The following is an 18,679-nucleotide window of genomic DNA, read 5'->3' on the forward strand; positions in this document are numbered from 1 at the left end:
ATCCTGGATGAGCTGCACTACCTGAGCCACTTGTGTGGGTTGTAGACTCCGTCTCATGCTACCACTAGAGTGAAAGCACCGCCAGCATTCAAAAGTGACCAAAACATCAGCCAGGAAGCATAGGAACTGAGAAGTGGTCTATGGTCCCCACCTGCAGAACCACTCCTTTATTGGGGGTGTCTTGCTAATTGCCTATAATTTCCACCTGTTGTCTATTCCATTTGCACAACAGCATGTGAAATTTATTGTCAATCAGTGTTGCTTTCTAAGTGGACAGTTTGATTTCACAGAAGTGTGATTTACTTGGAGTTACATTGTGTTGTTTAAGTGTTCCCTTTATTTTTTTGAGCAGTGTATATATAAGACATCCATAGATTAGGGCCTAATGAATTTATTTCAATTGACTGATTTCCTTATATGAACTATAACTCAGTAAAATGTTTGAAATTGTTTATATTTTTGTTCAGTGTAGTTTGCTGACTAGCTAGCTAAATGCTCTAACTAGGGCAAAGCAAACATTATCTCTAATACAGGTTACTACCGGTGATGGTGTACTGTAGGTCAGCATGTTGTCTGTGCAACAGCATGTTCTGAATCTGATAACCTATTCTAAAATCGTTGTCTAAATGTAACATCTATGCATCAATTTAAATTGTATTAGGGTCCCCTGAGAAATACTGACCAGCACTTTGGTTCCTACACTGTCATAACTCCTACCTGGCTTTTCATTTGTTGTCATGCCAAACAACACCAACCGTAGAATTAGATTAATAATTATTATGAATCCAACAATTCACCCAAGTGTTTTTATCTATATTGCAAGTGGACCCAATGTGCCTGGCTGCCTGGCTGGCTGGCTTCCTGGCCCAGCATAGGGAGAGGAGACACTGCCACTCCACTGCCAGTAGATTCACCTGGGTCCTCTTGGAATGTCATATTCGTCTATGAACATCTACAGTCCCTTTCCCGCACAAACCTCAATAAATAATAGTATTTTACAGGTGCCGGGGAGCAATATGAATTGTGCTGAGGCCAGTACACCTCTTTGTTTTGATGTATCTCCTGTAAGGATAAGGCACTGAGCAGTCAAAAACACAGCCGCAGTGTTCTGGCAGTGAGCGAGGATGAGTTCAACAGAAGTTACTGGGTTCATCTGCCCATGCTCATCTGAGCCCTGTTTGTTCACTGAAGTCTGAAGGTGTGTGACGGTAGAGAGAGGAGGAAGGGGGCTGGGTGGGTAAGGGAGGGGGGCTTCCAGCTGCCCCCCCCCCTCCAGGGGCACTGACCCTTTCTGGCCCAGCGAAGCGGAACGTTGGGCGGTGAGGGGAAGAGGAGAGGAGGGGGGCAGAACACGTGAGCCAGGTATGAGTCCCACTCCTCTCCTCTCCTGGCACTGGGAGAGCTGCGCCACAGCTGATGTGCATCTGTGTCCTTCCTGTAGCGCAGGTCAGTGAATACATTACCACAGCAAACACTACTGCCATCCACCTTTACAGGGGCAACACGGGTGTGGGTGTGGGTGTAAGTGTGGTTGTAAGTGTGGGTGTGGGTGTGGGTGTAAGTGTGGTTGTGGGTGTAAGTGTGGGTGTGGGTGTAAGTGTGGTTGTAAGTGTGGGTGTGGGTGTACGTGTGGTTGTGGGTGTGGGTGTAAGTGTAAGTGTGGTTGTGGGTGTAAGTGTGGGTGTAAGTGTGGGTGTGGGTGTGTACGGGCATGTCCATGAGAGTTTGGCCTGAATATACGTACATTCTCTTGGAATACTGAAATCCAACAATATACTGGACGGACAATGCACATATGCACCATTACATACATACATACTTACATACTGTACATACATTCATACATACATACTGTACATACATACATACATACATACATACATACATACATACATACATACATACATACATACATACTATACATACATACATACATACATACATACATACATACATACATACATACTGTACATACATACATACATACATACATACATACATACTGTACATACATACATACTGTACATACATACTGTACATACATACTGTACATACATACTGTACATACATACATACATACTTACATACTGTACATACATACATACATACATACATACATACATACATACATACATACATACATACATACATACATACATACATAAGCACCACGTCTCCCAAATCCTCTTTCAGTGGGATTTCATCTTCACCAATAAGCTCCAGGTTCCGTTTGACAAAAAGCAACAAATCAGGTCTGTCCCGTGGCACTAAACAATAACTGGGGTGAACCAACGCAACTCTGTGGGGTGTAAATCAAAAGCTTTCTACTATTTGGTATGTTCCAGTTCTGCTCCGTAAGCACTGTCTCCAGAGCAGCCGTGCCGTAGTAGCCACAGTACAACACAGAGAGAGAGGACGGACAGGCAGACCCAGTCAGGGGAATAGAGAGAGACAGTAGTGGAACTACACTATCCAGCCAACATTACCTCACACAGCCGTTGAGATACAGTCGTTTTCGGAGATCAACAGAGTAAATACAACCAGGATTATTGTGTTAGATAGATGTCATAACACAGACAACACAACAACAACCATATAATCTGCAGTACTCTGGGTCTAACACAACTACCAGCAGGCCTGGTCCAATAACCTTAGTTCAGTAAGCCTGTAGAGGATGCCCAGGTCTGAAGACTCCTGTCCAACTGAGACAGATACATGCTCAGAGTAGAAGAGAGAAGGCCTGTGTTTAGGTGCCCTGGAGGCATGAGGGAAGTTGAGGGAGGGAGGGAGGGAGGGAGGGAGGGAGGGAGGGAGGGAGGGAGGGAGGGAGGGAGGGAGGGAGGGAGGGAGGGAGGGAGGGAGGGAGAGGGAGGGAGGGAGGGAGGGAGGGGGCTCCAGGCACTTTGGCAGCTATTGTTTCACAGTCCATTATCCATGTGGGTTTTATTAAGGGGAGAGGAGAGGAGAGGACAGCCTCCTCATTCTGGCTCTCCTCGTCCTCCCTCACTGTGGAGGGAGCACACGCTGTGGAACCTGATCACTCCACATACACTGTAGTTCTCACTGTAGTACTCACTGTAGTACTCACTGTAGTACTCACTGTAGTACTCACTGTAGTTCTCACTGTAGTACTCACTGGTAGTTCTCACTGAAGTTCTCACTGTAGTACTCACTGTAGTACTCACTGTAGTTCTCACTGTAGTACTCACTGTAGTTCTCACTGTAGTACTCACTGTAGTTCTCACTGTAGTTCTCACTGTAGTTCTCACTGTAGTACTCACTGTAGTTCTCACTGTAGTTCTCACTGTAGTACTCACTGTAGTTCTCACTGTAGTTCTCACTGTAGTACTCACTGTAGTTCTCACTGTAGTACTCACTGTAGTTCTCACTGTAGTTCTCACTGTTAGTACTCACTGTAGTTCTCACTGACGTTCTCACTGTAGTTCTCACTGTAGTTCTCACTGAAGTTCTCACTGTAGTACTCACTGTAGTACTCACTGTAGTTCTCACTGTAGTACTCACTGTAGTTCTCACTGTAGTTCTCACTGTAGTACTCACTGTAGTACTCACTGTAGTTCTCACTGTAGTTCTCACTGTAGTTCTCACTGTAGTTCTCACTGAAGTTCTCACTGTAGTACTCACTGTAGTACTCACTGTAGTTCTCACTGTAGTACTCACTGTAGTACTCACTGTAGTTCTCACTGTAGTACTCACTGTAGTACTCACTGTAGTTCTCACTGTAGTACTCACTGTAGTTCTCACTGTAGTTTCTCACTGAAGTTCTCACTGTAGTACTCACTGTAGTACTCACTGTAGTTCTCACTGTAGTACTCACTGTAGTTCTCACTGTAGTTCTCACTGTAGTACTCACAGTAGTACTCACTGAAGTTCTCACTGTAGTACTCACTGTAGTACTCACTGTAGTACTCACTGTAGTACTCACTGTAGTTCTCACTGTCGTACTCACTGTAGTACTCACTGTAGTACCATAGGGTGGGTATTCTCTGGGCCAAACCTCAGTAGATACATGAGCTGACTGTTCTAACCTGACCCTTATACTGTTCCCTCACTGCATCAGCAGCCTCATAGGAGGCCACACACACACACACACACACACACACACACACACACACACACACACACACACACACACACACACACACACACACACACACACACACACACACAATGCGGTCACAGTAGGAGTAGTTGAGCATGCGGAGGAGTGTGTGAAGGTACCTGTCGATGATGACGGGGTCAGACGGGGTCTCGTTGCGGTTGCCACAGCTCTTCTTGTCACAGCAGCGGCTGAGGGGCACAGAAAGGGGAGAGAGGGGAGAGAGAGAGAGAGGGGGGAGAGAGGGAGAGAGGGGAGAGTGGGTAGAGAGGGAGAGGAGAGAGGGGAGAGGGGAGAGAGAGGAGAGAAGGAGAGAGGGGAGAGTGGGGAGAGAGGGGGAGAGGGGAGAGTGGGGAGAGAGGGGAGAGTGGGGAGAGAGGGAGAGAGGGGAGAGTGTGGAGAGAGGGGATAGAGGGAGAGAGGGGAGAGTGGGGAGAGAGGGAGAGGAGAGGGGAGAGAGGGAGAGGAGAGAGGGGAGAGAGAGGAGAGAGGGGAGAGTGGGGAGAGTGGGGAGAGTGAGTGGGAGAGAGGGAGAGAGGGGAGAGGAGAGAGGGGGGTTAGAAAGAGAAATAAAAACACACTCATGTTTCAGGGAGAGCTGCTTCAGCTAGGCCCAGGCCCAGATCTCCACAGGATAAAGGGGAAGGTAGCCTTCCAATTATCAACCAGCCTGGTCCTGTTCTGAAGGCTGAACTAAGGCTTTCCCAGGCCCACCCAGCCCTTTGTCACCTGTAGAACAGACTGCCTCTGTCTGTGTGTCTGGGTGCATTATTTTTCTCTACATATGGCTTTGTTAAAGCAGCCCACAAAGACAGGCCATACAGAGGCCTGGTTAGGGAATGACAGGTGTGCTGGGGGGGGGGGGGGGCGGCACCCCTAGTATCACCTGAGGCAGGTAGCAGGCACCCCCTTCCTCTCTCTCCCGGTCTCTCCTCCATTTCACTTCACTGTCTTGGGTGAAACATTCTCTGTTCACTGCTAACCTGACACTCTCTCCCCTGCCTTGCTCTGTTCACTGCTAATCTGACACCCTCTCCCCTGCCTCGCTCTGTTCACTGCTAATCTGACACCCTCTCCCCTGCCTCGCTCTGTTCACTGCTAATCTGACACCCTCTCCCCTGCCTCGCTCTGTTCACTGCTAACCTGACACCCTCTCCCCTGCCTCGCAGGCAAAATATTTGAGTGGTCCCCCTTTTGACGGCAGAGAGCGTTTTAAAGGAGCAGTGCAGTTAAGAAGGCGATTTTCTGGTATCCTTTAAGGATATTTCCACACTATGAAATTGTGAAAATTATGATTATACCCTTTGAAAAATGGCTGAAATTTCATTTCATTCAGCTGGGAAGGAGTTTATGGCCCAGATCATGACAACATAATCTGATTTTATGATAATACGGTGCCTTGCAAAAGTATTCATCCCCTTGGCGTTTTTCCTATTTTGTTGCATTACAACATGTAATTTAAATGGAGTTTTATTTGGATTTCATGTAATGGACATACACAAAATAGTCCAAATTGGTGAAGTGAAATTTAAAAAATAAAACATGGAAAAGTGGTGCGTGCATATGTATTCACCCCCTTTGCTATGATGCCTCTATATAAGATCTGGTGCAACCAAATACCTTCAGAAGTCACATAATTAAATAAAGTCCACCTGTGTGCAATCTAAGTGTCACATGATCTCATTACATATGCACCTGTTCTGAGAGGCCCCAGAGTCTGCAACACCACTAAGCAAGGGGCACCACCAAACAAGCGGCACCATGAAGACCAAGGAGCTCTCCAAATAGGTCAGGGACAAAGTTCTGGAGAAGTACAGATCAGGGTTGAGTTATAAAAAAATATCCCAAACTTTGAATATCTCATGGAGCACCATTAAATCCATTATTAAAAAATGGAAAGAATATGGTACCACAACAAACCTGCCAAGAGAGGGCTGCCACCAAAACTCACCAACCAGGCAAGGAGGGCATTAATCAAAGAGGAAACAAAGAGACCAATGATAACCCTGAAGGAGCTGCAAAGCTCCACAGCGGAGATTGGAGTATCTGTCCATAGGACCACTTTAAGCCGTACACTCCACAGAGCTGGGCTTTACTGAAGAGTGGTCAGAGAAAAGCCATTGCTTAAAGAAAAAAATAAGCAAACACATTTGGTGTTCGCCAAAAGGCATGTGGGAGACTCCCCAAACATTTCGAAGAAGGTACCCTGGTCATACGAGACAAAAATTTAGCTTTTTGTCCATCAAGGAAAACGCTATGTCTGGCGCAAACCCAACACCTCTCATCACCCCGAGAACACTATCCCCACAATAAAGCATGGTGGTGGCAGCATCATGCTGTGGGGATGTTTTTTGTCGGCAGGGACTAGGAAACTGGTCAGAATTGAAGGAATAATGGATGGCACTAAATACAGGGAAATTCTTGAGGGAAACCTGTTTCAGTCTTCCAGAGATTTGAGACTGGGACAGAGGTTCACTTTCCAGCAGGACAATGACACTAAGCATACTGTTAATGCAACACTCGAGTGGTTTCAGGGGAAACATTTAAATGTCTTGGAATGGCCGAGTCAAAGCCCAGACCTCAATCCAATTGAGAATCTGTGGTATGACTTAAAGATTGCTGTACATCAGCGGAACCCATCCAACTTGAAGGAGCTGGAGCAGTTTTGCCTTGAAGAATGGGCAAAATCCCTGTGGCTAGATGTGCCAAGCTTATAGAAACATACCCCAAGAGACTTGCAGCTGTAATTGCTGCAAAATAGGTGGCTCTACAAAGTATTGACTTTGGCGGGTGAATAGTTATGCACACTCAAGTTCTGTTTTTTGTCTTATTTCTTGTATTCTTCACAATAAAAAATATTTTGCATCTTCAAAGTGGTAGGCATGTTGCGTAAATCAGACGTTACAAACCCCCCCAAAATCTATTTTAATTCCAGGTTGTAAGGCAACAAAATAGGAAAAATACCAAGGTGGTGAATACTTCGCAAGCCACTTTACTGGGTTTCCCAAACTCGGTCCTGGGGCCAACCCTGGGTGCACGTTTCAGTTTTTGCACTAGCACCACACACCTGATTAAAATAATCAAAGCTTGATGATGAGTTGGCCCAGGACTGAGTTTGGGAAACCCTCTTATAATAGACCAATGACCGTTTATTTTGGTAAGGGCTCTATGAGCGAATCAGGGCTGGGTATGTCAATATCTTGAAATTTGTTTCCTAACTCCACACGATCAGTCTGAGCATTTCAATGGCCCAAAGAGTCTCAAGGAATGAATGAAATCCCCCCAACCAAATCTTGTTTTAGACCCCCAAAAAGTCCACAACCTGGGTACGGTGGTTGGGAGCTTCAGACAGGCAGGGAGGGAGGGAGGCTGCAGGGGGAAAAGGAGCAGCTTGGAGAGACTCCCAGCTCATGTTTCCAGTGCACAGATGGCCGTGGGAATTTGAATGGGGCTGGGGACAGGCCTGTCACATAAAACCCAAGGCATTGTCTCCCTTCTACAGGGCTCCCCTCTGCACTGAATCAGCCTATCTCTCCATCCTCTCGTTATTTTTACCCCCATTTTCTCCCCAATTTTGTGGCATCCAATTGGTAGTTACAGTCTTGTCTCATTGCTGCAACTCCTGTACGGACTCGGGAGAGGCGAAGGTCAAAAGCCGTGCGTCCTCCGAAACCCAACCCAACCAAGCGGCACTGATTCTTGACACAATGCCCACTTAACCCGGAAGCCAGCCAGAACAATGTGTCGGCGGAAACACTGTACACCTGGCGACCGTGTCTGCATGCACTGCGCCCGGCCCGCCACAGGAGTCGCCAGAGTGCGATGGGACAAGAACTTCCCTGCCGGCCAAACCCTCCCCTAACCAGGACGACGCTGGGCCAATTGTGCGCCGCCCCATGGGTCTCCCGGTCGTGGCCGGCTGCGACAGAGCCTGGACTTGAACCAGGATATCTAGTGGCACAGCTAGCCTTAGACCACTGCACTACTTGGAAGGCCCTCCATCCTCTCTCTTACCTCATCCCTCTATCACCCCCTCCATCCCTCTATCTCTCCCCCCTCTCTCTTACCTCATCCCTCTATCACCCCCTCCATCCCTCTATCTCTCCCCCCTCTCTCTTACCTCATTCCTCTCTCCCCCCTCTCCATCCCTCTATCTCTCCCCCCTCTCTCTTACCTCATTCCCCTCTCCCCCTCTCCATCCCTCTAGCTCTCCCCCTCTCTCTTACCTCATTCCCCTCTCCCCCTCTCCATCCCTCTATCTCTACCCCCTCTCTCTTACCTCATTCCCCTCTCCCCCTCTCCATCCCTCTATCGCTCTACCATCTCTCTTAACTCATTCCCCTCTCCCCCTCTCCATCCCTCTATTTCTGCATCCTCTCTCTTACCTCATCCCACTATCACCCCCTCCATCCCTCTATCTCTCTCCCCTCTCTTACCTCATTCCCCTCTCCCCCCTCTCTCTTACCTCATTCCCCTCTCCCCCTCTCTCTTACCTAATTCCCCTCTCTCCCCTCTCTTACCTCATTCCCCTCTCCCCCCTCTCTTATCTCATTCTCCTCTACCTCCTCTCTTACCTCATTCCCCTCTCCCCCTCTTACCTCATTCCCCTTTCCCCCTCTCTTACCTCATTCCCCTATCCCCCCTCTCTCTTACCTCATTTCCCTCTCCCCCCTCTCTCTTACCTCATTCCCCTCTCCCCCCTCTCTCTTACCTCATTCCCCTCTCTGGGTGCAGAAACATATATGTGGAGAGCAGGAGTACATTGTGACTCACTAAGTGCTTTAGGTAGCAGGAGTACATTGTGACTGACTAAGGGCTGTGGTTAGCAGGAGTACATTGTGACTGACTAAGGGCTTTAGGTAACAGGAGTACATTGTGACTGACTAAGGGCTGTGGGTAGCTGGAGTACATTGTGACTGACTAAGGGCTTTAGGTAGCAGGAGTACATTGTGACTGACTAAGGGCTGTGAGTAGCAGGAGTACATTGTGACTGACTAAGGGCTTTAGGTAGCAGGAGTACATTGTGACTGACTAAGGGCTTTAGGTAGCAGGAGTACATTGTGACTGACTAAGGGCTTTAGGTAGCAGGAGTACATTGTGACTGACTAAGGGCTTTAGGTAACAGGAGTACATTGTGACTGACTAAGGGCTGTGGGTAGCAGGAGTACATTGTGACTGACTAAGGGCTTTAGGTAGCAGGAGTACATTGTGATTGACTAAGGGCTGTGGGTAGCAGGAGTACATTGTGACTGACTAAGGGCTTTAGGTAGCAGGAGTACATTGTGACTGACTAAGGACTTTAGGTAGCAGGAGTACATTGTGACTGACAAAGGGATGTGGGTAGCAGGAGTACATTGTGACTGACTAAGGGCTGTGGGTAGCAGGAGTACATTGTGACTGACTAAGGGCTTTAGGTAGCAGGAGTACATTGTGACTGACTAAGGGCTGTGGGTAACAGGAGTACATTGTGACTGACTAAGGGCTTTAGGTAGCAGGAGTACATTGTGACTGACTAAGGGCTGTGGGTAGCAGGAGTACATTGTGACTGACTAAGGGCTTTAGGTAGCAGGAGTACATTGTGACTGACTAAGGGCTTTAGGTAGCAGGAGTACATTGTGACTGACTAAGGGCTGTGGGTAGCAGGAGTACATTGTGACTGACTAAGGGCTGTGGGTAGCAGGAGTACATTGTGACTGACTAAGGGCTTTAGGTAGCAGGAGTACATTGTGACTGAATAAGGGCTTTAGGTAGCAGGAGTACATTGTGACTGACTAAAGGCTTTAGGTAGCAGGAGTACAATGTGACTGACTAAGGGCTTTAGGTAACAGGAGTACATTGTGACTGACTAAGGGCTGTGGGTAACAGGAGTACATTGTGACTGACTAAGAGCTTTAGGTAGCAGGAGTACATTGTGACTGACTAAGGGCTGTGGGTAGCAGGAGTACATTGTGACTGATTAAGGGCTTTAGGTAGCAGGAGTACATTGTGACTGACTAAGGGCTTTAGGTAGCAGGAGTACATTGTGACTGACTAAGGGCTTTAGGTAGCAGGAGTACATTGTAACTGACTAAGGGCTGTGGGTAGCAGGAGTACATTCTGACTGACTAAGGGCTTTAGGTAGCAGGAATACATTGTGACTGACTAAGGGCTTTAGGTAGCAGGAGTACATTGTGACTGACTAAGGGCTTTAGGTAGCAGGAGTACATTGTGACTGAATAAGGGCTTTAGGTAGCAGGAGTACATTGTGACTGACTAAAGGCTTTAGGTAGCAGGAGTACATTGTGACTGACTAAGGGCTTTAGGTAGCAGGAGTACATTGTGACTGACTACAGGCTTTAGGTAGCAGGAGTACATTGTGACTGACTAAGGGCTGTGGGAAGCAGGAGTACATTGTGACTGACTAAGGGCTTTATGTAGCAGGAGTACATTGTGACTGACTAAGGGCTTTAGGTAGCAGGAGTACATTGTGACTGACTAAGGGCTTTAGGTAGCAGGAGTACATTGTAACTGACTAAGGGCTGTGGGTAGCAGGAGAACATTGTGACTGACTAAGGGCTTTAGGTAGCAGGAGTACATTGTGACTGACTAAGGGCTTTAGGTAGCAGGAGTACATTGTGACTGACTAAGGGCTTTAGGTAGCAGGAGTACATTGTGACTGACTAAGGGCTTTAGGTAACAGGAGTACATTGTGACTGACTAAGGGCTGTGGGTAGCAGGAATACATTGTGACTGACTAAGGGCTTTAGGTAGCAGGAGTACATTGTGATTGACTAAGGGCTGTGGGTAGCAGGAGTACATTGTGACTGACTAAGGGCTTTAGGTAGCAGGAGTACATTGTGACTGACTAAGGACTTTAGGTAGCAGGAGTACATTGTGACTGACAAAGGGATGTGGGTAGCAGGAGTACATTGTGACTGACTAAGGGCTGTGGGTAGCAGGAGTACATTGTGACTGACTAAGGGCTTTAGGTAGCAGGAGTACATTGTGACTGACTAAGGGCTGTGGGTAACAGGAGTACATTGTGACTGACTAAGGGCTTTAGGTAGCAGGAGTACATTGTGACTGACTAAGGGCTGTGGGTAGCAGGAGTACATTGTGACTGACTAAGGGCTTTAGGTAGCAGGAGTACATTGTGACTGACTAAGGGCTTTAGGTAGCAGGAGTACATTGTGACTGACTAAGGGCTGTGGGTAGCAGGAGTACATTGTGACTGACTAAGGGCTGTGGGTAGCAGGAGTACATTGTGACTGACTAAGGGCTTTAGGTAGCAGGAGTACATTGTGACTGAATAAGGGCTTTAGGTAGCAGGAGTACATTGTGACTGACTAAAGGCTTTAGGTAGCAGGAGTACAATGTGACTGACTAAGGGCTTTAGGTAACAGGAGTACATTGTGACTGACTAAGGGCTGTGGGTAACAGGAGTACATTGTGACTGACTAAGAGCTTTAGGTAGCAGGAGTACATTGTGACTGACTAAGGGCTGTGGGTAGCAGGAGTACATTGTGACTGATTAAGGGCTTTAGGTAGCAGGAGTACATTGTGACTGACTAAGGGCTTTAGGTAGCAGGAGTACATTGTGACTGACTAAGGGCTTTAGGTAGCAGGAGTACATTGTAACTGACTAAGGGCTGTGGGTAGCAGGAGTACATTCTGACTGACTAAGGGCTTTAGGTAGCAGGAGTACATTGTGACTGACTAAGGGCTTTAGGTAGCAGGAGTACATTGTGACTGACTAAGGGCTTTAGGTAGCAGGAGTACATTGTGACTGAATAAGGGCTTTAGGTAGCAGGAGTACATTGTGACTGACTAAAGGCTTTAGGTAGCAGGAGTACATTGTGACTGACTAAGGGCTTTAGGTAGCAGGAGTACATTGTGACTGACTACAGGCTTTAGGTAGCAGGAGTACATTGTGACTGACTAAGGGCTGTGGGAAGCAGGAGTACATTGTGACTGACTAAGGGCTTTATGTAGCAGGAGTACATTGTGACTGACTAAGGGCTTTAGGTAGCAGGAGTACATTGTGACTGACTAAGGGCTTTAGGTAGCAGGAGTACATTGTAACTGACTAAGGGCTGTGGGTAGCAGGAGAACATTGTGACTGACTAAGGGCTTTAGGTAGCAGGAGTACATTGTGACTGACTAAGGGCTTTAGGTAGCAGGAGTACATTGTGACTGACTAAGGGCTGTGGGTAGCAGGAGTACATTGTGACTGACTAAGGGCTTTAGGTAGCAGGAGTACATTGTGACTGACTAAGGGCTGTGGGTAACAGGAGTACATTTTGACTGACTAAGGGCTTTAGGTAGCAGGAGTACATTGTGACTGACTAAGGGCTGTGGGTAGCAGGAGTACATTGTGACTGACTAAAGGCTTTAGGTAGCAGGAGTACATTGTGACTGACTAAGGGCTTTAGGTAGCAGGAGTACATTGTGACTGACTAAAGGCTTTAGGTAGCAGGAGTACATTGTGACTGACTAAGGGCTTTAGGTAGCAGGAGTACATTGTGACTGACTACAGGCTTTAGGTAGCAGGAGTACATTGTGACTGACTAAGGGCTGTGGGAAGCAGGAGTACATTGTGACTGACTAAGGGCTTTAGGTAACAGGAGTACATTGTGACTGACTAAGGGCTGTGGGTAGCAGGAGTACATTGTGACTGACTAAGGGCTTTAGGTAGCAGGAGTACATTGTGATTGACTAAGGGCTGTGGGTAGCAGGAGTACATTGTGACTGACTAAGGGCTTTAGGTAGCAGGAGTACATTGTGACTGACTAAGGACTTTAGGTAGCAGGAGTACATTGTGACTGACAAAGGGATGTGGGTAGCAGGAGTACATTGTGACTGACTAAGGGCTGTGGGTAGCAGGAGTACATTGTGACTGACTAAGGGCTTTAGGTAGCAGGAGTACATTGTGACTGACTAAGGGCTGTGGGTAACAGGAGTACATTTTGACTGACTAAGGGCTTTAGGTAGCAGGAGTACATTGTGACTGACTAAGGGCTGTGGGTAGCAGGAGTACATTGTGACTGACTAAGGGCTTTAGGTAGCAGGAGTACATTGTGACTGACTAAGGGCTTTAGGTAGCAGGAGTACATTGTGACTGACTAAGGGCTGTGGGTAGCAGGAGTACATTGTGACTGACTAAGGGCTGTGGGTAGCAGGAGTACATTGTGACTGACTAAGGGCTTTAGGTAGCAGGAGTACATTGTGACTGAATAAGGGCTTTAGGTAGCAGGAGTACATTGTGACTGACTAAAGGCTTTAGGTAGCAGGAGTACAATGTGACTGACTAAGGGCTTTAGGTAACAGGAGTACATTGTGACTGACTAAGGGCTGTGGGTAACAGGAGTACATTGTGACTGACTAAGGGCTTTAGGTAGCAGGAGTACATTGTGACTGACTAAGGGCTTTAGGTAGCAGGAGTACATTGTGACTGACTAAGGGCTGTGGGTAGCAGGAGTACATTGTGACTGACTAAGGGCTGTGGGTAGCAGGAGTACATTGTGACTGACTAAGGGCTTTAGGTAGCAGGAGTACATTGTGACTGAATAAGGGCTTTAGGTAGCAGGAGTACATTGTGACTGACTAAAGGCTTTAGGTAGCAGGAGTACAATGTGACTGACTAAGGGCTGTGGGTAGCAGGAGTACATTGTGACTGACTAAGGGCTTTAGGTAGCAGGAGTACATTGTGACTGACTAAGGGCTGTGGGTAACAGGAGTACATTTTGACTGACTAAGGGCTTTAGGTAGCAGGAGTACATTGTGACTGACTAAGGGCTGTGGGTAGCAGGAGTACATTGTGACTGACTAAAGGCTTTAGGTAGCAGGAGTACATTGTGACTGACTAAGGGCTTTAGGTAGCAGGAGTACATTGTGACTGACTAAAGGCTTTAGGTAGCAGGAGTACATTGTGACTGACTAAGGGCTTTAGGTAGCAGGAGTACATTGTGACTGACTACAGGCTTTAGGTAGCAGGAGTACATTGTGACTGACTAAGGGCTGTGGGAAGCAGGAGTACATTGTGACTGACTAAGGGCTTTAGGTAACAGGAGTACATTGTGACTGACTAAGGGCTGTGGGTAGCAGGAGTACATTGTGACTGACTAAGGGCTTTAGGTAGCAGGAGTACATTGTGATTGACTAAGGGCTGTGGGTAGCAGGAGTACATTGTGACTGACTAAGGGCTTTAGGTAGCAGGAGTACATTGTGACTGACTAAGGACTTTAGGTAGCAGGAGTACATTGTGACTGACAAAGGGATGTGGGTAGCAGGAGTACATTGTGACTGACTAAGGGCTGTGGGTAGCAGGAGTACATTGTGACTGACTAAGGGCTTTAGGTAGCAGGAGTACATTGTGACTGACTAAGGGCTGTGGGTAACAGGAGTACATTTTGACTGACTAAGGGCTTTAGGTAGCAGGAGTACATTGTGACTGACTAAGGGCTGTGGGTAGCAGGAGTACATTGTGACTGACTAAGGGCTTTAGGTAGCAGGAGTACATTGTGACTGACTAAGGGCTTTAGGTAGCAGGAGTACATTGTGACTGACTAAGGGCTGTGGGTAGCAGGAGTACATTGTGACTGACTAAGGGCTGTGGGTAGCAGGAGTACATTGTGACTGACTAAGGGCTTTAGGTAGCAGGAGTACATTGTGACTGAATAAGGGCTTTAGGTAGCAGGAGTACATTGTGAATGACTAAAGGCTTTAGGTAGCAGGAGTACAATGTGACTGACTAAGGGCTTTAGGTAACAGGAGTACATTGTGACTGACTAAGGGCTGTGGGTAACAGGAGTACATTGTGACTGACTAAGGGCTTTAGGTAGCAGGAGTACATTGTGACTGACTAAGGGCTTTAGGTAGCAGGAGTACATTGTGACTGACTAAGGGCTGTGGGTAGCAGGAGTACATTGTGACTGACTAAGGGCTGTGGGTAGCAGGAGTACATTGTGACTGACTAAGGGCTTTAGGTAGCAGGAGTACATTGTGACTGAATAAGGGCTTTAGGTAGCAGGAGTACATTGTGACTGACTAAAGGCTTTAGGTAGCAGGAGTACAATGTGACTGACTAAGGGCTTTAGGTAACAGGAGTACATTGTGACTGACTAAGGGCTGTGGGTAACAGGAGTACATTGTGACTGACTAAGAGCTTTAGGTAGCAGGAGTACATTGTGACTGACTAAGGGCTGTGGGTAGCAGGAGTACATTGTGACTGATTAAGGGCTTTAGGTAGCAGGAGTACATTGTGACTGACTAAGGGCTTTAGGTAGCAGGAGTACATTGTGACTGACTAAGGGCTTTAGGTAGCAGGAGTACATTGTAACTGACTAAGGGCTGTGGGTAGCAGGAGTACATTCTGACTGACTAAGGGCTTTAGGTAGCAGGAGTACATTGTGACTGACTAAGGGCTTTAGGTAGCAGGAGTACATTGTAACTGACTAAGGGCTGTGGGTAGCAGGAGAACATTGTGACTGACTAAGGGCTTTAGGTAGCAGGAGTACATTGTGACTGACTAAGGACTTTAGGTAGCAGGAGTACATTGTGACTGACAAAGGGATGTGGGTAGCAGGAGTACATTGTGACTGACTAAGGGCTGAGGGTAGCAGGAGTACATTGTGACTGACTAAGGGCTTTAGGTAGCAGGAGTACATTGTGACTGACTAAGGGCTGTGGGTAACAGGAGTACATTGTGACTGACTAAGGGCTTTAGGTAGAAGGAGTACATTGTAACTGACTAAGGCCTGTGGGTAGCAGGAGTAAATTGTGACTGACGAAGGGCTGTGGGTAGCAGGAGTACATTGTGACTGACTAAGGGCTTTAGGTAGCAGGAGTACATTGTGACTGAATAAGGGCTTTAGGTAGCAGGAGTACATTGTGACTGACTAAGGGCTTTAGGTAGCAGGAGTACATTGTGACTGACTAAGGGCTTTAGGTAACAGGAGTACATTGTGACTGACTAAGGGCTGTGGGTAACAGGAGTACATTGTGACTGACTAAGAGCTTTAGGTAGCAGGAGTACATTGTGACTGACTAAGGGCTGTGGGTAGCAGGAGTACATTGTGACTGACTAAGGGCTTTAGGTAGCAGGAGTACATTGTGACTGACTAAGGGCTTTAGGTAGCAGGAGTACATTGTGACTGACTAAGGGCTGTGGGTAGCAGGAGTACATTGTGACTGACTAAGGGCTGTGGGTAGCAGGAGTACATTGTGACTGACTAAGGGCTTTAGGTAGCAGGAGTACATTGTGACTGAATAAGGGCTTTAGGTAGCAGGAGTACATTGTGACTGACAAAAGGCTTTAGGTAGCAGGAGTACAATGTGACTGACTAAGGGCTTTAGGTAACAGGAGTACATTGTGACTGACTAAGGGCTGTGGGTAACAGGAGTACATTGTGACTGACTAAGAGCTTTAGGTAGCAGGAGTACATTGTGACTGACTAAGGGCTGTGGGTAGCAGGAGTACATTGTGACTGATTAAGGGCTTTAGGTAGCAGGAGTACATTGTGACTGACTAAGGGCTTTAGGTAGCAGGAGTACATTGTGACTGACTAAGGGCTTTAGGTAGCAGGAGTACATTGTAACTGACTAAGGGCTATGGGTAGCAGGAGTACATTCTGACTGACTAAGGGCTTTAGGTAGCAGGAGTACATTGTGACTGACTAAGGGCTTTAGGTAGCAGGAGTACATTGTGACTGACTAAGGGCTTTAGGTAGCAGGAGTACATTGTGACTGAATAAGGGCTTTAGGTAGCAGGAGTACATTGTGACTGACTAAAGGCTTTAGGTAGCAGGAGTACATTGTGACTGACTAAGGGCTTTAGGTAGCAGGAGTACATTGTGACTGACTACAGGCTTTAGATAGCAGGAGTACATTGTGACTGACTAAGGGCTGTGGGAAGCAGGAGTACATTGTGACTGACTAGTGGCTTTATGTAGCAGGAGTACATTGTGACTGACTAAGGGCTTTAGGTAGCAGGAGTACATTGTGACTGACTAAGGGCTTTAGATAGCAGGAGTACATTGTAACTGACTAAGGGCTGTGGGTAGCAGGAGAACATTGTGACTGACTAAGGGCTTTAGGTAGCAGGAGTACATTGTGACTGACTAAGGGCTTTAGGTAGCAGGAGTACATTGTGACTGACTAAGGGCTTTAGGTAACAGGAGTACATTGTGACTGACTAAGGGCTGTGGGTAGCAGGAGTACATTGTGACTGACTAAGGGCTGTAGGTAGCAGGAGTACATTGTGACTGACTAAGGGCTGTGGGTAGCAGGAATATATTGTGACAGACTAAGGGCTGTGGGTAGCAGGAGTATATTGTGACTGACTAAGGGCTGTGGGTAGCATGAGTACATTGTGATTGACTAAGGGCTTTAGGTAGCAGGAGTACATTGTGACTGACTAAGGGATTTAGGTAGCAGGAGTACATTGTGACTGACTAAGGGCTTTAGGTAGCAGGAGTACATTGTGACTGACTAAGGGCTGTGGGTAGCAGGAGTACATTGTGACTGACTAAGGGCTTTAGGTAGCAGGAGTACATTGTGACTGACTAAGGGCTCTGGGTAACAGGAGTACATTGTGACTGACTAAGGGCTTTAGGTAGCAGGAGTACGTTGTGACTGACTAAGGGCTTTAGGTAGCAGGAGTACATTGTGACTGACTAAGGGCTTTAGGTAGCAGGAGTACATTGTGACTGACTAAGGGCTGTGGGTAAGAGGAGTGCATTGTGACTGACTAAGGGCTGTGGGTAGCAGGAGTACATTGTGACTGACTAAGGGCTTTAGGTAGCAGGAGTACATTGTGACTGACTAAGGGCTGTAGGTAGCAGGAGTACATTGTGACTGACTAAGGGCTGTGGGTAGCAGGAGTACATTGTGACTGACTAAGGGATGTGGGTAGCAGGAGTACATTGCGACTGACTAAGGGCTTTAGGTAGCAGGAGTACATTTTGACTGACTAAGGGCTGTGGGTAACAGGAGTACATTGTGACTGACTAAGGGCTTTAGGTAGCAGGAGTACATTATGACTGACTAAGGGCTGTGGGTAGCAGGAGTACATTGTGACTGAATAAGGGCTTTAGGTAGCAGGAGTACATTGTGACTGACTAAGGGCTGTGGGTAACAGGAGTACATTGTGACTGACTAATGGCTGTGAGTAGCAGGAGTACATTGTGACTGACTAAGGGCTTTAGGTAGCAGGAGTACATTGTGACTGACTAAGGGCTTTAGGTAGCAGGAGTACATTGTGACTGACTAAGGGCTTTAGGTAACAGGAGTACATTGTGACTGACTAAGGGCTGTGGGTAGCAGGAGTACATTGTGACTGACTAAGGGCTTTAGGTAACAGGAGTACATTGTGACTGACTAAGGGCTGTGGGTAGCAGGAGTACATTGTGACTGACTAAGGGCTGTGGGTAGCAGGAGTACATTGTGACTGACTAAGGGCTTTAGGTAGCAGGAGTACATTGTCACTGACTAAGGGCTGTGGGTAGCAGGAGTACATTGTGACTGACTAAGGGCTTTAGGTAGCAGGAGTACATTGTGACTGACTAAGGGCTGTGGGTAGCAGGA

At 47.2% G+C, this 18,679-nt stretch overlaps 1 protein-coding gene across 5 annotated transcripts in view; it reads right to left on the reverse strand.

The window, feature by feature from the left end:
• Positions 1 to 18,679, reverse strand: part of LOC106603880 (transcription factor COE1-A) — a 359,109-nt gene that overhangs the window by 277,580 nt on the left and 62,850 nt on the right. For all 5 annotated transcript variants that reach the window (XM_082974761.1, XM_045717374.2, XM_045717370.2 and 2 more), the window contains exon 6: positions 4,240 to 4,308. In XM_082974761.1, coding sequence (XP_082830887.1) covers positions 4,240 to 4,308 — 69 coding nt within the window. The remainder of the gene's footprint in view (positions 1 to 4,239; positions 4,309 to 18,679) is intronic.

The sequence above is a fragment of the Salmo salar genome, chromosome 04, assembly GCF_965601325.2.
Source record: "Salmo salar chromosome 04, fSalSal1, whole genome shotgun sequence".
Taxonomy (NCBI): Eukaryota; Metazoa; Chordata; class Actinopteri; order Salmoniformes; family Salmonidae; genus Salmo; species Salmo salar.